At 44.7% G+C, this 23,742-nt stretch overlaps 1 protein-coding gene across 3 annotated transcripts in view; it reads right to left on the bottom strand.

The window, feature by feature from the left end:
• Positions 1–23,742, bottom strand: part of SASH1 (SAM and SH3 domain containing 1) — a 333,081-nt gene that overhangs the window by 61,249 nt on the left and 248,090 nt on the right. For 2 of the 3 annotated variants that reach the window (XM_066248582.1, XM_066248579.1), the window contains exons 5-8: positions 16,714–16,754; positions 14,008–14,118; positions 11,643–11,755; positions 3,898–3,999 (exon numbers count right to left, since the gene is read on the bottom strand). In XM_066248582.1, coding sequence (XP_066104679.1) covers positions 3,898–3,999; positions 11,643–11,755; positions 14,008–14,118; positions 16,714–16,754 — 367 coding nt within the window. The remainder of the gene's footprint in view (positions 1–3,897; positions 4,000–11,642; positions 11,756–14,007; positions 14,119–16,713; positions 16,755–23,742) is intronic. The other variant, XM_066248581.1, reaches the window with a different exon arrangement.

The raw sequence follows: 23,742 nt of genomic DNA, 5'->3' as shown, positions 1-23,742 counted from the left end.
AGGCGATGGTTCTCATTCGCCCTCTGAAAGGAGTCCAAGAAAGTAGGCTTACTAATGCTGCCTCAGCGAGTTCACCCAAAATGCCTAGAGTACTTAAGTTATAGTAACTTTTTCCTACACGGGACAAGCTGCTCTCCCTGCCATGAGCATGTGGGGTTTTACGACAGCCCTGGTTCTCGGAATGGACAGTCTTATCACCCCTCCCTTGACTCAGACGCTGGTAATCAGGACAGTGCACAGGGAGTCTGACACTAAAGGACCCACTGTGGACAACCAGGCCTCTGTGTCCTTCCCCACGTCGGGTGTGACTCACATCAGTCATGACTCCTCAGGTCCATGACCTACATTTACATTACGTCAGTCTTCAGGAGTTGAGGATAGGAGACCCCAAAAGGCACACTAAAAACCACAGACATGGTTTTTTGTTTTTTTTTTATTACCTCATAATCCCAGGACACAGTGCTGGCTAGCGTATAACACATTTATTATTGCAAATTGCAACGTCTCAGTCTCTTTCACACAAGAGCAAACCAGGTAAGGCTTCTAAATGAATTATCTTTGGGGTTGGGTTTTATTTTCCTTAGCTACAGTGGAACTCTGTTGCTTGATTCCAGAAATCACAGAAAAGAAGGTAGTAGGAAGGTTATATTTACTTCTGATGAGTTATCATTTGTTGCTTAGATGCAAAGCAAGGCAAAGACTGATTCTCTAGTTGCAAAACATAAAACACGCTCTACAGCAGTCGGGAAGGATGAACATTCAAGCACAACGTGGTTCACTGAGCACTTTTCAAACACTATGCTAGGTGCTCACTGGACACAGGAATACAGCGTGCCTTCCTTGCTCAAGGAGCTCGCAATTGCCAAGGAGTGAAATTAATTCCAGTACACCAGGGTAACTTTAGGCTTCATGGATAAAGCCAGTTTTGCTAAAGCACAGAATAGGAAGCAATCAACTATACACGAGGAAGTTGAAGACAGTTCCACAGAGGAGGTGGCAGCTGGGCTTCTCCTTGCAGGACACATAGATTTTCACCGGGAAAGAACTGAAGGAATACATTTCAGGCAGAGGAAATTGCATGAATGAAAGCAGAGAGTGTGAAAATGCGAGCTGCATTCAGTACCGCATGCAGGGTCCAACATGGCTGGAGGGGAGGCCATTAGGGGAGGAGGTGAGAAATGAGAGTGGAGAAATTGACTAAAGCAAGATCGCATCCGGCCTTGAATGTGCCAAAAACTTTGGAATGTATCGTATTTGATAGAACTGGAAAACAATGAGGCTTTTTTAGAACACAGGATTGCAAGAAAAGAGGTGTGTTTAGAAATATGACTGTCTGTATGGAGCACAGACAGGAGAAGACAAAAGGCTGAACACATGAAGGTAGAGTTGCTACCAGATTTTAAGCAACAGATGACCTCACAAACAAAACAGCTCCATAACGGGAGACTTCGCAGTGTGATGATGGCACCAGGAAGTGTACGTTTGAAACTCCGGAATTTTAATTCCTAAAATCACTGTGGAACTCCTAGTTTAAGAAGCACTGTTTTTGTTACATTAAAATAGCATGAACAATTAAAAAGGACATCCAAAATGGAAAATAGGCCCTGGCTAGTTGGCTCAGCGGTAGAGCGTCGGCCTGCGGGGGACCAGGGTTCGATTCCCGGCCAGGGCACACAGGAGAAGCGCCCATCTGCTTCTCCACCCCTCCCCCTCTCCTTCCTCTCTGTCTCTCTCTTCCCCTCCAGCAGCCAACGCTCCATTGGAGCAAAGATGGCCCAGGCGCTGGGGATGGCTCCTTGGCCTCTGCCCCAGGCGCTAGAGTGGCTCTGGTCGCGGCAGAGCGACGACCCGGAGGGGCAGAGCATTGCCCCCTGGTAGGCAGAGCGTCGCCCCTGGTGGGTGTGCCTGGTGGATCCCGGTCGGGCGCATGCGGGAGTCTGTCTGTCTCTCCCCGTTTCCAGCTTCAGAAAAATACAAAAAAAAAGAATAAATAAAATAAACAAAATGGAAAATAAAAAGTAAAATGATCTGTGTTCATAGATGACATGATCTTTTTAAAAATATTTTTATTTACTGATTTCAGAGAGAGAAGAAAGGAAGAACGAGAGAGAGAGAGAGAGAGAGAGAGAGAAAGAAATAGAGAGAGAGAGAGAGAGAGAGAGAGAGAGAGAGAAAGAGGAACATCGATCTGCTCCTCTATGTGCCCTGACTGGGGATTGAACCAGCACCCTCTGTGCTTTAGGATAATGCTCTAACCAGCTGAGCTATCTGGCCAGGGCTAGATGACATGGCCTTATCTGTAGCAATCCCTAAAGATTACGCACAAACCTATACACACAGAGGCAAATTGTTTAAGATAATAAATTTAGCAAAGTGGCAGAATTCAAAAATCAACATGCAAGAATCAGTTCCATTTTTACATAGTAGCAATGAACAATTCAAAAAGGAAATAAAAAAATTTCATTTATAATAGCATCAAAAGAATAAAATAAAACACTTAGGAATGAACTTAACCAAGGAGGTAAGACCCACTTTGAAAAACACAAAGCAAAGCATTGCTAAAAAAAAATTAAAGAATTCATAAATAGCCTGACCAGGTAGTGGCGCATTGGACAGAGCATCAGCCTGGGACACTGAGGACCCAGGTTCAAAACCCCAAGGTCACCAGCTTGAGTGTGAGGTTAGTGGCTTGAGCTCAAAGGGTGCTGGCTTGAAGCCTAAGGTCACTGGCTTGAGTCCAAGGTCTCTCTCTGGCTTGAGCAAGAAGTCACTAACTTGGCTGGAGCCCCCTGGTCAAGGCACATATGAGAAAGCAATCAATGAACAACTAAGGTGCTGCAATGAAGAATTGATGCTTCTTGCCCTGGCCGGTTGGCTCAGTGGTACAGCGTCAGCCTGGCATGCAGGAGTCCTGGGTTCGATTCCCGGCCAGGGCACACAGGAGAAGCGCCCATCTGTTTATCCACCCCTCCCTCTCTCCTTCCTCTCTGTCTCTCTCTTCCCCTCCCACAGCCAAGGCTCTATTGGAGCAAAGTTGGCCCGGGTGCTGAGGATGGCTCTGTGGCCTCTGCCTCAGGCACTAGAATGGCTCTGGTTGCAACAGAGCGACGCCCTAGATGGGCAGAGCATTGCCCCCTGGTGAGCGTGCCAGGTGGATCCCGGTCGGCCGCATGCAGGAGTCTGTCTGACTGCCTCCCCGTTTCCAACTTCAGAAAAATACAAAAAAAAAAAAAAAAAGAATTGATGCTTCTCATCTCTCTCACTTCTGGTGTGTCTATCCCTCTCTGTCTGTCTCTCTCTTGCTTAAAAAAAAAGTTAAAGACATAAATAAATTGAAAGGCAGCCTGTGTTCATGGATTGGAAAACTTCATATTGTTAAGATGACAATACTGCCCAAATCAATCTATAGATCTAATACAATCCCCATGAAAATCCACTCTTTTTTTTTTGCAGAAATAGAAAAACTCATCCTAGAATTCACATCGCCAGTGACCTGAATAGCCAAACCAATCTAAAAAAGAAGAGCTAAGATGGAGGGCTCACAATTTCCAATTTCAAATCTTCCCACAAATCTATATTAATCTAAACAGTAGGCCACTAGCAAAAGGACAGACACATAAGCCCGTGGAATAAATGGAAATCCCGGATAATGGTCTAGTCACTGTGGAAAACAGTGCGGAGACTCCCCCAAAAAGGTAGAACAGCATGAACAGCCCTACTCTGACTAGCTGAGTTTCTCCTGGGGAAAGAAAACTGAGTTAACATGTCAGAGGAGACGCTCCTCTTCAGATCGTGGTGGGAGTGGAGATCGGCTAGAAGAAATCGCGAGGCTGAAACTGAGCAGCCGTCCCTGGTTAGCAGAGGCGGTCTAGATGCTCAAAGAGAAAGCACACTTACATTGCAGTTCGACGAGCCATCAAATGAGGGGTAAGAACCATCTGGCCAGTCGCCAGGGTCCAAGGCCGCTGACTGCCGGTGCTGGGCCTCGTATTCCTTGAGCTGTCACGAGAAGAAATAGAAGAGTGAAATGGAAATAATGGCCAACGCTGTCTACCAAGCAGCACAGAGAACAACACTCTGGCACCTTCTCCATCCTACTGTTGGTGACAGAGTGCTGGCCAAACACAAGGTTCTCTACACCAAAAGAGAGACCCACACCCTGCCCTGTGGGTTTTTCATCGAAATTAAACCGACACATCGAACTTTTGTATTGTATTCTGTATTCCAACTAGAACCTTGATTTCTCCCCTCTGACATCAAAACTCATCTTTCACAGCTCAATTAAGTCCTAAAATAGAAACTGTCCGCAGATTGCCATCTGAATTACCTCTTTTTGTAGAAGACACAATGCGGTACCAGGGGTCCCCAAACTGCGGCCCCCTGAGGCCATTTATCCGGCCCCCGCCGCACTTCCAGAAGAGGCACCTCTTTCATTGGTGGTCAGTGAGAGGAGCATAGTTCCCATTGAAATACTGGTCAGTTTGTTGATTTAAATTTACTTGGTCTTTATTTTAAATATTGTATTTGTTCCCGTTTTGTTTTTTTACTTTAAAATAAGATATATGCAGTGTGCATAGGGATTTGTTCATAGTTTTTTTTATAGTCCGGCCCTCCAACGGTCTGAGGGACAGTGAACTGGCCCCCTGTGTAAAAAGTTTGGGGACCCCTGCGGTAGACTATGAACATTTGAGCAAAACAGAAATGGAAGCCTGAAATTTGTTTTTAAAAATCACTTGATTTTGCTGTTCTAGACTGCTTCAAGTTACCAGTCTGGTGTCCTGACCTAATAAATAGCATGGAGTTGACAGGGCGCCCTTGTGCACGAGAGGAAAGGAACAGGCTATCTAGAATATGTGCAGACATTTAAAGTTGGGGTTTAGAATCTAGGTTTCTACTTTTTTGAAAGAATATCAAAAGACAAATGAAAAATCAGAGAAAATCAGCAAATTTCACGTAGCAGAATTAAATAAAGGACCTTTCCGGATGGCTAATGCGAGAAGTTCCAAGTATGTTTGCATAAACCACACAGAAATTTAACTCTGTTCTATAACATAAGAAAGTCACTGCATTAAAATTCTAATATAAAGCAGTTTTTATACATCAATTTAAGACACTGATCAAATCATGCTCCACTGATCAAATCATGCTCCTGACCAGGCAGTAGCATAGTGGATATGAGCGTCAACCTGGGATGCTGAGGACCCAGGCTCAAAACCCCAAGGTTGCCTGCTTGAGTGCGAGCTCATCTGACTTGAGTGGGGGCTCATCCAGTTTAAGTGCAGGGTCACCAGCTTGAGCGTGGGATCACAGACATGACCCCATGGTCGCTGGATTGAACCCAAGGTTGCCGGCTTGAAGCCTAAGGTTGCTGACTTGGGCAAGGGGTTATTGGCTCAGCTGGAGTCCCCCAGTAAAGGCACATATGAGAAACAATCAATGAATAACTAAGGTGCTGCATTATGAGTTGATGCTTCTCATCTCTATTCCCTTCCTGTCTGTCTCTCTTAAAAAAAAAAAAAAAAAGCATGTTGCATGAATAAAGCCACCAAAAAATGGAAATGACCTGACCTGACAGCCCAGGAGATGGTGGTAGCACTGCCCTCAACTACTGAGGCTATGAGCATATGGCAAAGAAACTGACAATGGCCTTCTAACAACGTTTGGTTTACAAGCATTACTTCTACTATGAAATTCTTTTCTGTGTACACATGTGAGAGGACATGGACGGGGGGAGGGGAGGACAGACAATACTGAAGATGGGTCTGAGCTTAGCTGCAGAACCAAACGCCCACTGAGAGCCTTTGGATAGATTACTTAACCCCTCTGCCCTCAGTCCCTCCATCAGGAAAGTGGGGATGACAGGAAGTCCATCTCACAGGACTGTTACCAGGATTAAGAGAATACAGCAAAGCTCAGCATGCTGCACCTATGTAAGACATTCACTATGACAGCGTTACTATCATCCTGTGGGCTGAGACAGATGAGAGCTCAAAGTTCACACGGACTCCTGGCATTTGCACTTTTGACAATAGGGGCACTAATCTCACTTTAATCTTTCTAGTACATTAGGGCATTAGTATTGCTCTAATCTTTGTCGTACACTTTAGTTATGTATGAGAATGCTCTTTCCTTCCAGATATACTGGTTCAGGCAGTGCTACATTCTCACTGCATTATCAGAACAGCTTCCAGCTGAATGGGGTTACACTTGTTTCTCCAGCTCTATGCTCGACTTTTTTTTTTTATTATTATTATTCATTTTACAGGAGAGAGAGAGAGAGAGAAGGGGGGAGGAGCAGGAAGTTTCAACTCCCACATGTGCCTTGACCAGGCAAGCCCAGGGTTTTGAACCGGCAACCTCAGCATTCTAGGTCAACGCTTTATCCACTGCGCCACCACAGGTCAGGCTATGCTCGACTTTTATACTCAACCTTGGCACTAACTCTTAGGAGCTACTAAATGAGATTCATCTTTAAAAATAAGAAAAATTCCTAACTAGTCTGTCATAAACAGAATCAATATTTTTCTTCTGCTATCTGTCCCTTCCTATCACTTACTTTGGGGCCCAGGAGTACCTGCATTTCTTCGGATATAGATTCAAATCTGTGCTCTAACCAAATTTGCCACTTATTTTTTTTAGTTATCCTAATTTCAAAACATATGTTTTATTAGAGATCCTGCTACAAAACACAATCTCTTTACAGGAAAAGAAACACTACCAGGTTTTATTTACATAATTGTATTTTTATATTCTACCCTGCTCCTGAAGAAGTTTTGAATTAAATATCATTTCATGAAGGAAAGACAAATAATCATTTCACTTGAGAATTTATACACTTTAAAGCAAATTTTTAGTTTAGTTTAATTTCAGAATTTTTAAAATAATGACATTTTAAAGTATGTCTGTCTGAAGAGGAAATATTCCCTTACATACTATTTTTCCTAATCTGATAGTTTTCTTATACTTCAAGTCTATGACGTGATTCTTAGAGAGGATGGCTATCTTTAGTTGACTGATGTTGATTTAATAAGAGATATTCTGAAATGTTCCCATTTCTATGAGTTCTTATTGTAAAGGACATTTACATTATATCTCCTCTAAATTCCCTCCAGCTGCCATTTTAATTCATTTCCTTTTAGTCTGTCCTCAGCTGAGATTTAAACAAAATAAAACACTCTTCAGTATATGCTGAAGATGTACTATTTAATAACCCCTCATATACTTGAGGAAAGTAATTAAACTCTTTTCTGCTACTTCTCTGAGATAAATCCTTTCCAATTTCACCCCATGAGACCCATTAAAAGAAAACCTCAATCACTTTGTTGCTCTCCTATGGACTCTCTCTCCATGAGCCTCAGCTAATTGTCCAATCACTGTGACTGATACTCAATAGCTGTTACAAAGAAATAACTCAAAAACACATTTAGGTTCCCAGTTCATAATGGCGCACTCTGGTATATCAGATGCCCAGACTCGCTTTGCAAAAACTGTTCACTTATTCCCTGGTTCCTGCAGATATAGGCTTCCCACCTATCTTCTGCTCTGGAGATCTATCCATAGTTGACAAGGAGCTGTCTCCCCAGAGATGCCTACAAGACTGCTTCCCTCCTCCCCATCAGTCTGCAGCCTCATTTTCTCTGGCAAGACAAGTTCTATAACGTAATTCACCTTCCAGGACTCCCCACTGCCTACAGAATCAGGCTGTGGCTAGACTTCTCCTGCAATCCCACCTCTGCCCAGCTCCTTTCTCTGCCCCTCTCACTTAGAAGTTTCTGCTAGAAGCTCTCTTTCAATAAATCATGTGCATAAGACTCATCTCAGACTCTGCTTGTAGGAACCTGATATAAGACACCAGCATTAAGAACTGTTCACCATGCCATAATACCAGTCAACTCAGTGACAAACATCAAGTACTTTTGTCTTAATAAAACCTTTTAAACACTGTTTTGAACATTCACACAGATGGAACCTTGTGGAACCAGACACATGTTTATCAGATGGATAAACATGTAATATTTAGTAATTAGATGAAGCTACATGAGCAATCTTTAGTATTACTATATTATTTTTAATAAAATATAATTATTAAATCATGGCCACAGATTCTTGATTTCCTACAGTTCTTCCAGTTAAAATGTCAATGAACATATTTTTCTACAACATAGCTCCATCATTACTGGTATCATCACACCACAACAATGGTGTTCTCTTTTATCCAAAGCTTTAAAAGTGAGTTTATTCCATACTCTCTCATCTTCACTAACACACACAAAAACTACCCAGATAAGTCAGTAATAACTGTGGTTTCCAAATATCTTGTGGGCTTTTCCAAGTCCTTCCAGAACTAGTCCAAGATTTGAATATCCCAAACTTACTTCCCCAAAGCTATGTACATTCTTAAAATTAGCATCTGGAAATTGTGTTTAGAATATACCAATTACCTAGATCTCCCTAAACAACTTTTTTTTTTTTTTTTTTACTAAAGATTTTGACTTCCTTAAAGCACATGTATTAAGTATCCATGATAAAACTATTAGAAAAAGTTTGAAATGCCAATAGATTTGATGGAACTATTCAGTTATACAGTTAATAAAATATTTAAAAATCATAAGTTAGCCTGACCTGTGGTGGCGCAGTGGATAAAGTGTCGACCTGGAAATGCTGAGGTCGCCGGTTCAAAACCCTGGGCTTGCCTGGTCAAGGCACATATGGGAGTTGATGCTTCTAGCTCCTCCCCCCTACTTTCTCTCTGTCTCTCTCTCCTCTCTCTCTTTCTCTCTCCCTTCTCTCTCCTCTCTAAAAAAAAATGAATAAAAAAAAAATTTTTTTTTAAATCGTAAGTTAAACTGCTGTCTTTTTAAACTAAATACTCCCCCCCCCAAAAATTCACTGTGAGTCGTTTCATAAATGTGTTCTCTCCAAAGGCATGTGCCCCTTACAGAGGTGTTTCACATATTAGATCCTTACAGCCTTTCCATGTTGATCTTGGTTTCTGATAACTGGGTTTTCAGGGGTATGAACCATGGCTACGTATTTCACAGTGAGGAAATAACCACCAATGAGATCAGGTTCATATAAACAAAGCATTGTGGACCAACTTGTCTTCATTGAACATAGCCCAAATCTCCCCCAATACAGGGATGTGCTAGGGGATACACCCAGCTCTGAATGGCGCAGAGACCAACTCCTCTGCTGGGGCTGGGTTATTCTATCAGGAATAAAACCTACATGTGGGTCTCCACATCTCTCCCAGGGGGAGAAACGGACCCCTGGTGTCCTGGAGGGCCAGTCTCATCATGCTCATTATAGCAAGCCTAAGTCTTACTGTTTGCTATGTACAATAATCCAGTAAATTTAGATCCTTGAGTTGGTCCCGGGTCCCGGGTCCCAGGTCCCAGGAAGATATCCTTTCTGCAACTATTTTCTGCTCTAACAGTTTTCTTGAAGTGATCTGTCTGCAGCCCAAAAGAAGCCCAGGAGGGCACCAGTAGCTGAGGACGTACGCTGCCCCGCCAAGGGGCCTGCCAGCCTCCCCTACCTCTCTGTCCATGGACACCCATCTTTGTAGGGAGAATCCAGTCAAATTCGGAAAACGTCAGTAACTTTTTCTTCTGCATCTCTGACTGCTTTATAGAGAATATGCTTGATGGGCTCTGTCCTGAAACTTAGCAAAGGCAGCATGGCTAAACGCCCCACTCAGGTCTGTATACAGCTGTGCCACCTTCTCACAGAGGCCATGTCTGATTTCTTTCCATTGAAACAATGGCCGCCTGTCACCTGCTCCATCACTCCAGCATTGCCTCCGCCCACCAAAGACCCTGGAGGCTGAGATCACCTCTGCTCCTGTGAACCAACGGAGCCAGAGAAGCTGGCAGACGTGCACGGGGAGGGGGCCCTGGCCCTCCAGTCTCCTGCTAAACCCAGTCCCACTTTCCATGTCCCTCAAGGTTTTTTCTGCTTGTTTAACATTGTCTCAGCCACACATTAAACTTTTTTTTTTTTGAACTACTGATGTTTAGAGTCAAGGTATAAACTAAACTAAGTATGCCTGTCATTGTTTCCAGATTACAGATCTTCAAGTTTCCACTCAATGATAAAGTCATAACTCATTCATTCGTTCCTTAGTGACTTGAAAGTTTTCATTAGTTTCTAAACCTGCCTGATTTATGACTTGGCCACATGGTAACCAACCCACTGTTCAAAGTGAAAATCCAAGCATCCAGTCACTTTGTTGGGCAAGAACAAAGTAGGAAATCTCTTAATAACTTCCAACTCGCTGCCAGAAATGCTAAGTCAGTGTCGTAAAGGTTAATTAGGCTTCTTCTAGTGCCTGGTTTAAATCAGAGCAAAAAATATGACACAATAAACTGTAATTAATAGAAATGAAAATAAGCAAAACATTTTTTTTTTAAGAAAGGAAGCAAAATTTTAAGGTCTATCTATTTTAAAGCTTAACTTTTAGGTTATTCAAGAGTTAATTCCTAAAGGTATCTTGTAGAACAGTCAACCTTTTTATACCTACTGCCCACTTTTGCATCTCTGTTAGTAATAAAATTTTCTAACCGCCCACCAGTTCCACAGTAATGGTGATTTATAAAGTAGGGAAGTAACTTTTTACTTTATACAATTTATAAAGCAGAGTTACAGCAAGTTAAAGCATATAATAATAATTACTTACCAAGTACTTTATGTTGGATTTTTGCTAAGTTTGGCAGAATAAATCTTTATAAAACAACTTACTATAGTTAAATCTATCTTTTTATTTATACTTGGGTTGCTCCACTACCGCCATCATGAAAGCTGGAGCGCCCACTAGTGGGTGGTAGGGAGCAGGTTGACTACCACTGTTGTAGAATGATGTTTATAATGGTTATAATATATTTAACTTTTCTTTAGTCTTTACTTAATAATTTATCACTTATTACATTATTATCAATCTTTTCACAAGGCTTATGAATTGTGCAATGACATTTACAGAGTCATTTTCCTCATTAAATTGGTCCACAGCCCAAATATACTTGCCACTCATTCATTCATGTAGACATCAAACATGGCAATGTCACCTCACAACATGGAATGCTTATATTAAGCAAACAGAATGAAGTCAATATTTTTACCTGATAAAATGGGTACATGACAACCACCCAAGTATCATCAAAATACTACTCTGAATAACACGTTCCTTTACCCTCCGATGCCTCTGTCTCAGTCTGTCCATTCTGCTCTAACAAATGACCACAGAGAAGGAGGCTTAAGAACAACAGAACTTTCTCAGTTCTTGAGGCTGGGAAGTCCAAGATCAAAGTGCTGGCAGATTTAGTGTCTGCTGGAAACCCACCTCCTGGTTCACAGACAGCCGTCATCTCGCCATGCGTCCTCACACGGTGGAAGGGGCGAGGAACATTCTGGGGCCTCCTTTATAATAACATCATTCATCCCATTCACGAGAGCTCCACTCTCGTGACTTCAGCACCTCCCAAAGGCCCCACCGCCAAATGCCACCACCCCGGGCATCCGAATTTAACACATGAATTTGGCAGGGAGGACAGACAGGGACATTCGGTTTATAGAGGGCCCCGGACCTTTGGAAGCGTGGGAAGGTCAAGTTGACACACATGTGGACCAGACATCTGTGCTCTTACCCTGGCCAGCGCTTCCTCGATGGTGATCATCTTCTCCTTGACCATCATCATCAGCTGAATCCGTTCCTCATCACTCATCGTGATCTCGCTTGCCACATAGCCCACATCTTCTCCTAGAGATTGAAGATAAAAGAGGAATGAAAACAAAGATAAACCGGAATGCCAATCCTGGAAGTTCATCATCTAAGACCAAGGAAATATGCAGACACTGTCCAGTGTCGTACGTCATGGATGGAGCAACGGGGGCAGGGATGGGCTGCTCTGCAGGACGCCCGTGAGACCATCTTATTGCAAAACAGGCACCAAGAACACACACACATGCTACCATGAAACAGATCCTCCAAAAAGATCAGAGCGTTTGTGATGAAGGTTCTAGTGGAGGAGTTCTGGGAGAAAGCCCACAGGAAATAAGAGGCGAGCAGAGACCTAACCCACAGGCCCGGCAAGAGCAGACAAGCATCCCACGCTCCTCCAGCGGAGGGCTCCCTGTGTCCTCCCGCTTTGGGTATGAACTATTTTGGGGAAAAGAGGGAGGGAACTCTGGGCTGTGACCGAGAAAGGTCACAGTCAGCTGTACTGCAGCTTGAGAAACCCTTGATTCCTGCTCAGCTATCTGACTGCTGTTCCTCAGAGGATCTGTGCAAATAAATAAATAGAATCACAGATGGGAAGTATTCCGGGTCACCGGAAGGAAGGTACTATGTATGTGTATATCCGAAAGTTTTACTGGCATAAATGTTTCCAAACTAAGAGGGGAACTCCACCCCAACTGGAACCCGGAGGCAGCCAGAGCAGCAGGGAGTAAGGCAGCGAGTAACGGAATCCCTTTCCAACAAGGTAGACAGACAGCCGACGCCTCTGATGTACGAGAGCCGTGTTAGCTCGTGGGCCTCTGGTCGGCGTGGGTAAGGACATGTCAGTGGAAAGGGGCTCTAACACGCACCCTGGAAACGAGACCCCCGGTCCCTCATCCTTCTCCGTTGGCCCTGTCCCTGCCATACACACCCACCTCCCTAGCTTCAGTGTCACTGGGAGATGCACGTGGCCACGGCCTCACTGGTCCCCACTATAAAGACAGAGGGAGAGGCTGGCCACACACTCACAGGACCCTTCCGTCAGGACTTGCCTAGGAAGTCATGGTCCCCTGTGTGTCTTGACCTCATTTCCATTTCGTAATCGGTCAGTCCAGAAATACCACTCAGGTTCCTTTGCTGCTCATCTCCTCACACGGGAAAACAGTAACAGAGTGAGCTGGGTGAGAGTGATGCCTGCTGGTTTGCATCCCTCGACTGTCTGTGTCACCCCCAGTGCTGGAGGGGGTGATAGCGAGGTGGCTGGGTTTTAAAATAAACCCGCATGAGCTGGTTAACTGCCGACTCCCTCCCTCCTCCCCTCCATCCCTTTCTCTTTCTCTCTCTCTCTCTCTCTCTCTCTCTCCTTTTTTTCTCAATAAAACTCTGTTAGAATCCAGGGTTTCCTTTGACCCACAAGTGATCCTGGGTGTGAACCAGAGGAAAAACTGAGACTGGCTGCAGAATAACTCTGTCTCAGCGGGACACATTAAAGACGGCACCCCACCGAAAGCTGCCGCGAGTCCAGGTGTGCAGCTGGCGTGCGCCCCGTCTCTCACAGCCTGTCTACGAGAAAGTGGGCAAGTCTCCTGAAGAGGGTCGGACACTACGATCTTGTAAAAGAAATCAGGTAACGTCTCTGGCAAGCCGCTGAAAGTGTTCAGCTAACGACAACCTGAGTCAGCAGGACCGGAGTCTGTTCCCATTCCCTCCTCTGAATGCTGGAGAAGCATCAATTACGTAACCGGGGCCTCAAAGGAATGACATATTTACTTACCATATAAACAACAACAAAGACACAGCCAGGAGGGGGGCAGGACTCCCTGCACAAAGCGGCCTGGGCAAATTCCCATGATGTCAGACCATTAGATAGCGTTTCCAGGGGCAACAACCCAGTAACTGTCCCTGCCACCACGGACTAGCAGCAAAAGTTCAGAAGGCTGCAAAGGCCCCAAGTGGCAGAGCGGGGTGGGGGACACGAACAAATGCTGGACCCCGTTAGGGTCGATCTCGGCGCGCAAAGATGTTCCTGAGGTCGGTGTGATGGAGGAAACTAAAAATTTGGTCTTTGCTGTCAGAGCTATGAAAAGAAAAGCCTGCCAACTCTTCTCATTCTGTTTTCTTTGATTTTTTTTTTTTTTTTTAATCCCCGCTGAGAAGAAGTTTTAAAGTAATGATAGGAATGTCAGAAAGCTGAACATTTTACGGGCATATGCGATGAGTTACTCTAACTTGCAGCAACCATTTAGATTAGAGGCACAAGCGTCTTAACACGGAGAGCTAACAGGACCTACCCTCCGCCAGCTGCGGATCAGTACCTTTTGAAGTCTGCCTCATTATTCCTTTCTGGTTCTTTCGGAAGTTCTGCCAGAAATACTTATTTTTCTTCTTCCAATCCCCTTTCCCTTTAAAAAAGAAAAAAAAAAAAGACACAAGTAATAAATTCATTAATAACAAAAGTAGCCTCTTCCTCACAATTCAAAGCTTGTAAGAATACTTTGATTTTACAGACAGTTTTTCTCTTTCAGTTCTTGGAAGACTTGGAAATGCCTATAAAGTTGTTTAAAAGAAATGCAAATTTCCTGAATTTCTTGGTAGCAAGAAAGGCTGCAGTAGGGATAAGATGAGAAACAAGGAAACATCAAAAAAAAAGGCAAGCAAGACAGGCATTCTTGTGCTCTCTTTGATGGCGTCTATTTCTGCCTTGCTTGTGGTATAACCCCCACCCCCTTCGGTCTCAGCAGAACTACAAACAAGATACTTCAAGAAGTTAACTTTGTTTTGTTGTTACTCTTGTTGTTGACCTGCCCTTGATTTATGTCTGTTACCCCAAGTTTAAGGACGAGAACGGCTGGTACGTCCTGTGCACACTGGCCCGCAGGACGGGGCCCCAGGCCGTGGGGCTGCCCCATGCCGGCTCCCTAAGGCACAGGCAGGGCTTGCACGCATCTAGCAACGGCCTGAGTGGGGCACTGATTCCCAGCTCTGTGGCATCAGGCTAGGTAGTGACCTTCCTGTAGCTGACCCAGGGCACAGTGACAAGGGAAGCAGACGGCCGGCCATCCTGCGGAGACAGCTCCCAAAGGCGTGCCCCTCCTCCTCCTCCTCCTTTCCAGACTGATATGGGTGACATTTAAGCTCATTCAAACAAATTGTCATAGCTGGACATTTTTTTTATATCTGGTAGGGTTCTGATCATCAATAACGTACAATGACGATTAACAAGCAAAGGGAAACGAGGCAAGTAAAATGAAAGGCCAGGGGGAGCCTTTATTCTTTACAAACAAGAGGCAGCGGCGAGGGCCACGTGCTCCCGTGTGGACGAGGCACGCGCACAGCGGCAGCGTCCTCACTGTCGGGTGTCTGGTTGCCCCACCGCCCCTGGAAACAGGGCCGGCGTGGTACCTGGTTGGTTGGTTTCCACAGTCTAGACTGGTGGTGTCAGGCAACATTGCAGAAAACAGACACATGGAAACCCCGCCACAGTGTCCCAGGCTAGAAAGGGCCTCATCTGTCAGAACAGGACGCCCTCCTCTGAGTTCTGACAACCTGCAGAGCCACGGAGAACGGGACCAGTGCCATGAGCCTGAGACTCCCTGTGTACTCAGAATCCCGAGGGCCCGGCGGATGGCACCTGCGGCCTTTGGGTTAAACACCATGGCAAATATGGGCCGTGAAAGGCTACAGCAGAGGTAGGGTTATTACTTACTCAACCCCTCTACCCGACAATCCTGAATATAACATAACATAGTTCTTTGACCATAAACTACACTACCCCTTCTCTCATTTTAGTGTTTTTGGAAATGAATGTATGGCTTTAAAAAAAAAAAAAAAGGTAATAGCTAACATTTATGTATCACTTAACTATATCTAGGCACCTCGTTAGCTAATGGTGTATCTCATGTAATAGATACACATGACATATTATTCCTATTTAGTGGGAGAAAAAAAAAATGGGAGGCTCAGAGAGGCAAGTGGTCTGCCCAAGCTCATAACTATTAAGTTGGCAGAGACATGATTCACATCCAAATCTAACCCTGATTTGAACACTCATGCGCTATGATTATTTTGTCAGGTTCCCATGACCCAAACAGAAAAGTTGTTACTAAATCAACAGTGGATTTTAATCAAGGAAATATAAAATCTATAACACCATCATTGTGCACAATCTTTGATTCAAAAGTTCCAAATCAAAGGATTTAACCTAAGACAGGGGTCCCCAAACTGCAGCCCTCTGAGCCCATTTAACCGGCCCCCGCCGCACTTCGGGAAGGGGCACCTCTTTCATTGGTGGTCAGTGAGAGGAGCACATTGACCATCTCATTAGCCCAAAGCAGGCCCATAGTTCCCATTGAAATACTGGTCAGTTTGTTGATTTAAATTTATTTGTTCTTTATTTTAAATATTGTATTTGTTCCCGTTTTGTTTTTTTACTTTAAAATAAGATATGTGCAGTATGCATAGGGATTTGTTCATAGTTTTTTTTATAGTCCTGTGTAAAAAGTTTGGGGACCCCTGGCCTAAGAACATGAGCAGAGATAGGCTCAAGGATTTTGTACAATAGCATCATTTCTCTGTGATACAGAAAATAATTGGAAACTAAATGTTCAGCAAAGAAGTGACTAATTAATTAAATTATGGTGCATCCAATTTGGCAGATTCTCATGCAGGTATAAGAATTTTACTGTAAGGAATCAATCATGTGGGAAAATGCTCATGACATATTCAATTGAAAAAAGTGATAAAATAACATGTAGAGTATAATCCCAACTATTTCTGTTAATCCCAATGTTGTTTTTTGTTGTTTTATTTTTAACTCACACAAATACATTAAAAGAGAGAAAAGCTGTACATCAACATCCTAACAGTTTTTATTTTAGGGTGGAAGGCTTTTTTGTTTTTTATTTTTTATTTTTTTGTATTTTCACATATTTATACATTCTATAAAGTATTCAAAGAAAATAATTAATTTTAAATAAGCCAAGAGAAGCGGTACTGACCTACAGAGCTGTCTTCGGAGTTTGATTTGTGAAGAGAGTTCCTGGAAAAGAAAAGCAGGCCTGGTTACGGGGGAGCCCCGCACTCGTGGGCAGGAGCCCCCACAATGCCCCTCGGCGGGCTGAGCCAGCATCGACACTCCGTAGCAGAGCCAGGAACACTTCTACAGGACACTTACCAACGGCCCTGCCTAGCCAGTGATGGCCTTTCTAGAAACACTCACGTAGCATTTGTCAACATTTATTAAAAACTCAGCCCAGGGTAAGACCTATATTAAATGCAGGGAACGGACGTCACTAGGTGATCGCTGAAATAGCTTCCATTTCTGTAAACTATTAACTAGCCATCGAGTTACCATGGTTGGGAACTCTCTCGTGTAAGTGGGGGAAAAAAGGCAAATAATAATGACAGTATAGACCAGGGGTCTCAAACTCGCGGCCCGCCGAACAATTTTGTGCGGCCCGCAGACTAATCAACGAAGTTCAAAATATTTTGGATAAAATTAAGTAAGCCTAGGGGCCTACTTGTATTTTTCATTTCTCTAGCATCCTAGCTAGATATTAGCTTAGTTAACAGCAGTTGTGATGCGAACTACAGTTTCTGGTCGTTTTGTGACACTGAGTAAACTGCATGTATGATTGTGCTTGTTGTACTGATTTTTTTTTTTGTTTTCAACTGCAGTGAGAAAAGTGTTGCGTAACAGTTGCCTTTTGTAGACCTAGTGCGGCCCGCCGAATGGCTGTGATCTTGCTCTGCGGCCCACATGCTGAGTTGAGTTTGAGACCCCTGGTATAGACCTACTACCACAAATGCCACTCAGGCCGGGAGATAAGTCAGTTGTAGGAGAAATCATCAGGGGAGTGAGGAACACCCCCCCCCCCCCGAAGCCACAGGGAGTCTGGATGCCCCAGACAGAGAGGGCAGCCAGTATAGAGATCCTTAGTCAGTAGCTGCCAACTGGCAAGTATACTGTGCATCTTACTACATCTTCCAATGTTCAGAGAAGCCAGAAATCTGCATTTAAAAAAAAAAAAAAATAGAAAACGAGAGCTCCAAATTTTAAGTAATGGCAAACAATTCAATGTTTTTAAAAATGTGTCCAAGTTCATCAAGACACAGATTTGGACCACGCCTTGCCCCAGCCTGGCTGTCAGTTTGACTGCTGATACACACAAACCCTAATCACCTAAAACGTGAGCACAGCCCCAAACCAGGTAATCAAGCACGTCTCCAGAAAATCCACAGGCTTGCATTTGTTTTTCATTACTTATATCTACTTTCTTCAAATTACCCATTCTGACTAGTTTATCCCCAACTGTGTACTTTTTTAATCTTTTTGTTTCGTAAGATCGTAAGATGGGCTTCTGCTTGCCATCTCTTGCATTTCCCTTGCGTGCCAGCAGATGGCACTGTAGATTCTTTATTCATCCCACTGTGGTCAGCGGGGATTTTATTTCTAAAATTTCACAAGTTCACAATCTAGATACTGGACAAAAATACAGCAGGCCATGTTTCATAAGCGTGAAGCTACCCAGCTCATCAATTTGCAAAGGGGAGAAAATGACACCGCGTGAAGTTTAATCTGGACGCAGTGAATTGTCCCTGCAAACAGAGTCTGGAAGAGCAAGGATGTGAAATGCCATCTCCTTTCTGGGGACTGATTATAAAATTCACCCAGCAGGAGCCAAAATCAACGATGTAACCAAATTCCAAGTGCGGATGGCAGCAGGTGGGAGGAGTCATTTACTGAGCTCCTGGTGGAAGAAATCAATGCTCAGCAGTCAGTGCCAAAGGCCTCCTAGTCTAAGCACACCCTTCCAGCCCGACACCAAGGCCTGGGAACGGCAGCTCTGGACGCAGGCTGTCAGGCCTTCTCTGCCCATCACTTTCACTGCCAACAGCATAAAAGGGATGGCAACGTCCGCATGCATGCATGCTGATGGCTTGGAAGCAGTCACATTCTGCTGCACTCTGAAAATCTACTTAAGCCTTTAAACATCATGAAGTTCTGCACTGAAAGTCTCTGAACTCAACCCTAGTGCCTTTTCATCAATAACTACTACCCTGAGAACCCCGAACTGCGTAAGTGTTAACATTTCCCCTCAAGATCCCTAAACTAGTTTAACCCTCAATGAAGACCTAAAGAAAATTCATAAGGAATTTAGGGATTAGACTTAAAACACACACACACACACACACACACACACACACACACACACACACACACACTTTAAGAGGCAGCATCCCCAGAACTTAAACAATTGCTTTTGTCCTATACCTCACTGTTTAGCAAGTTCTGTTAAACTGCATCCTGTTTCTTTTTTTTTTCTTCCTTCCTTTTCTTCTTTCTCTCTCTCTCTACTCTCCTTCTTTCCTTCAATCATTTATTTCTTCTTTCAATAAATATCTATTCAGCCCCGATTAAAGTCTGGCATCCTCTGAGACACCGAGAACAGTGTTAAACAGGCTGGTGAGATCCCTGCAGTCTTGGACCTAGGACGGGGAGAAAAGCAAGGTGAGGGTGCAGGTTAAGAAGTGGGGAGCATTTTGGATGAGATACATAGGGAAGGCCTCTGTGACGAGGTGACAGCGGAACAGAGACTAAATGCTGTGCTGACATAACATGCAGTCCCCAAGCAGCGAGCGCCGGGTTGGGAAGAGCACAGGAGGACAGCAGTCTGGCTGCAAAGTGTGAGATGCGGATCGAACACGTGGGAGGTGGCTGGATGTATGAGACTAGGTTTCCAGGGAGCTGTTGAGGGCTCGGGACAGGAATTTGGAAGCCACTTGCATAGTGAAAGCTAGAAGACCGACTGAACATAAGAAAGAGCAGTGTGTGAAGGCTGAGCCCCACTTTTTAGAGGTCAAGAAAAGAAGATGAGAAGGCCACAGGACATAGGGGGAGTGGTCAGTGGGGAGAAGGAAGACCAGGAGGGTATCGCTTACCTTTTCCAACCAGGATAATATTAAAATCAGTTTTTACACAAGTTATCTCCCTGCCTCACATGTCCTACAGGCTACATTCAGGCTTGCTTTATGTTCTTTCCTGCTGAATCTGTCCCTTCACAGTGGAGAGCCCCATGAGACCCAGGAGACATCAACACAGGTCAAAATCAAATTCTTTTCATTTGTATAGAATCCCATCCCTTAAAGAAAAGGCTCTCACTGACCCTCCCTCCCACTGCAGACCAGGGTTATCACAAAGACCTGGAAGGGCATAATGACCTGTGTAAGGACACAGAGCTGGGAAGGACCACACTGTGTGCAGAAAGCCCACCTCTGACTCCTGAGTTCAATGCCCTCTTCACGTCACCATGCTGCTCCTCATTCACATATAGATACTCAGATAAACATGTTCAGATATTATACCTGGCCCTGCTCTTGGGTGAATCACTGGAACGATACTCAGAAGAACTTGTGAAGGCAGAGCACGTTTTCAGCATCAAAGCTGAACATGGCCGATGGGTTTATTAAAACAAAGTGTTTCAACAACACTTTTCAGGATTTGGTTGTGTTGCAACAGCTTGATCCTCTTGTGCGCCTGTCGAAGGAAAGGGAGCCAAACAATTTGGCTCAAAACTCCTTTTTCTTCTTATGTCTATTTATATACAAATAGTTTGAGGTTCCTCCAGGCACAGACAACTCTATCTCCCTGTCACACACTTAGCCTGGCACACCAGGAAGGTAGAATGAACGCCCCGCACAAAGGCATTCCGAAAATAGACTTCACGCTTTTGTTTTGTTTTGATGGGCAGTCCTGAAACTTCATTATAACCAAACCAAAAAAAGGGGGGGGGGGGGGGAATCCGTTATAACCCAATTTCTAAGAAAGAAACATATGTTCTGTGTTACTGGAAAGACTATACTTAAGGGATTATTGAGGTTCTTTATCTTGAGTCTCTGGAAATACATTTCTCCATTAGTTTTCTTCCGGCTGAATTTTGAATCTGGCCTTTTGCTGCGTCTGAGTCTTTTCCTGCCTCAGCCCAGGCTGGCCAGGGCCATCCCCAAAGCCAGCAGCGTCCCCAAAGCCAGCAGCGTCTGCCTTCGCACGTAGGAATGGAGCTACTGAACTGTGCGTGCGTGCGGGGTGGTGGGGGGTGGTGAACGGTGTTGAGGGGCTTTTAAAGTAGTTAGTATCTTCTTTTTCTTTATGACCTACTTCCAGGGGTCGTCAAACTTTTTATAAAAACCGCCCACTTTTGCAGTGCTGGTAGACCTGGTCCCTACCACCCACTAGTGGGCGGTCCAGCTTTCATGATGGGCCAATCGCAGCGCTGTTTGGTTGCACAGTAGGGACCAGGTTGACCAGCACTGCAAAAGTGGGCGGTTTTCATAATAAGTTTGACGACCCCTGAATCACCTTGTGTAAAATAGGTAATTCCTTCATTTGATATTTCTGATTACCCTTTGGGTATCAAATATATTTTTCATCCAAGGAGCATATCTCTTCTATGTAACAGAAATATACATACGGATGAAACAAATTCCCATTCACACTACCTACTGCCCGTAACAATTCAAAGCCTCAGCCCCTCTTCCAGCCGCAGGGCCAGCTCTACAATGAGGGAAGAGACACAGAGGTCCAAAGGGTGGGAAAGCTCACTCTCAGGGTCGGGCAGTGCAAGGGGCAGCGCCACCTCAACTCTGGTGCCCCATGCCTCGCCCTCTCTCACTCCCCCCGTAAGGATCGGGCCCTTCTCAGACAACAGCTGCCGGATTTCATACACCAGCTAGAATTCACCTTTGCAAACTCACTGGCTCAGATCGGAAGTAATTCTATTGCCAAAACCTGGCATATTGTTAGAACTCCCTGGAGAGTTCACATTAATGACAAAGTTGGTGACATTTTGTCACTCCACTGCAAACAACCCCAGAGAGGATTTTCCTTTTATTTCACAGCTTATTCCCAGCCTGTACTTTCTGTCTTTTGTCACAAGGTCACCTTCATAAAAGATCAAGGCAGTGAGTGTCTGACCTACAAAATCCCAGGCCAGAACCCGACACTGCACAGGCTCAGTGGTGTGGCCCTCAGGAAGCAGGCACAGCTGTGACAGCACAGCCACAGATTTGAGCCTTTCTCTCCCTTCCTCCTTTCCTTGCTCTCTCTCTCTCTCTTCCTCCCTCCCTCTCTCCCTCCCTCCCTCCCTTCCTTCTCGATTTTATTTATTAATTCTAGAGAGAGGAGAGAGAAAGGTGAGGAGGGAGAAGAGGGAATTATCAACTTGTAGTTGCTTCCTGTATGTGACTTGACCCGGGCAAGCCCAGGGTTTCGAACCGGCAACCTCAGCGTTCTAGGTCAATGCTGCACCCGCTGCGCCACCACAGGTTTCTTTTTATGTGAATGATGGCAATAACAGTACCTACACCTTACCGGGCTACTAGGAGAACCACACGAGACATTGACCGCCACGAGCAAGCACAGTGCCTGGCACTGGGGAAGTTCCCCATTACCGTGACCTCTGTGACTGCTCCTCAGGGCAATGCCACCAGGCATCTCCTAGACACTATCAGTTTCTGAATCATCATGATCCCCCCTTTTCTTTTTTTAATATTAACTTCCCTCAAATAATTTAAACGGATATAATAATTTCTCCTCCTCTTCTCAAGCTCACTTTGTACAAGCAGTTCATGTTTTTCTTAGAATTAAAACACCCATACATACACCAGTGATTGAACATGATATCAACATAGAGTCGTATGGGCCCCGTTGACTGGTTTCCAGACATGAATAATGTTATCTCAAATGTTTCCCTCAGGCCCCACTATCCAGGAAGCCGCCCAGCACAATGGCCCCAAATGTGGGTTCTGCAATCCAACTGCCTGGGTTCAAAGCCCAGCTCTACCCTTTACTGACTAGTAATTGGACGAGTGACTCAGTTCCACTGAATCCTAGTTTCCTGGGGCTCCCGTTGGCTACTTATTGCTTTTGCTTCGTGCAGAGCCCCCTGCAGTTTGCTGAGGGGCAGTCTGCATGGCTCACCCCTCCCAGGCATTTGCAGTACCATTGTGCTGATTACACCGACCAGCTACAATACCAGAATGGTTAAGTGAGAGGTTACAGCAGGCAAGACCAGTGGCCTCCCACTTTCATGTCCGTGCTAACCTTCTTTCTTGCTGAAACAGTCTGACTCCGTTTGGGTGGCAGTGTGCCCTATTAAAACACTCACCTCCCCCACACTCCCTTGCGGCTAGCCGAGGCCAGGTGTCGGCATCAGCCCAAGCAGACGTAACCTGAACTTTACAGCGAGATGTTTCTGGGAAAACTAGTGTTTGCATAGTGGAAAGGACCGACTCAGTTTTCACATGTCTTCTGCCCTCTGCCCTTCCCCTTGGTGCCGCCTGACACATGGGCACAGTGCCCAAGCAGTCGTCATTTCCTTGTAAGGAAGAGAGTCACACACTGGACGGTGGAGGAGAGAAAATAACTCCTTGAGCAGCTGAATCAGCCTTGGAATCCCCACCTCCACACTCCTTGCTCTATGGAAATAAAAAAAGAACAAGCCCCCATCTGCGTCAACACTGTAATCAGGTTTCGTGACAGGTACCTGAATAAGACCCTCACTGATTCAGTGGGTAAGGAGTAAAAAGGAACAACTTCTATAAAGCACTGGGTCTGGGTACACCAAGCACATTTATATAAATCTCATCATATTCCAGGCTCCCAGAGGCCCCACTGCAAAAGAACTAGCCCCATTATACAGATGAGGAGACTGAGGCCAGGCATGTTCAAGTGACTTTTCCCATTGTTAAATCACAGAACTGGGGCTTAAACTCAGTGCTTCTGACACCCAGACCAATGCTCTTCCCACTGAAATACCCAATGCATCAGGGTAAGGGCCTCTCCCGGCATTCCTTGCCGTTCTGACAGTGCCAAGCCCGGCACTGTGAGCCCAAAGCCAAAACAGTGTGCATCTTCTCTAAACACGGGCACTGGAAATACAACGTTGTTTGTAACTTAGCCACTAGAGTTCTCAGGCCTGAAAGTTAAGGTGTTCCAAAAAAAAAAAAAAAAAAAAAAAAAAAGGCCT

This window comes from Saccopteryx bilineata, chromosome 12 (genome assembly GCF_036850765.1).
Source record: "Saccopteryx bilineata isolate mSacBil1 chromosome 12, mSacBil1_pri_phased_curated, whole genome shotgun sequence".
NCBI lineage: Eukaryota > Metazoa > Chordata > Mammalia > Chiroptera > Emballonuridae > Saccopteryx > Saccopteryx bilineata.
The sequence above is the reverse complement of the archived record's forward strand: the minus strand, read 5'-3'. Positions and strand labels throughout refer to the sequence as shown.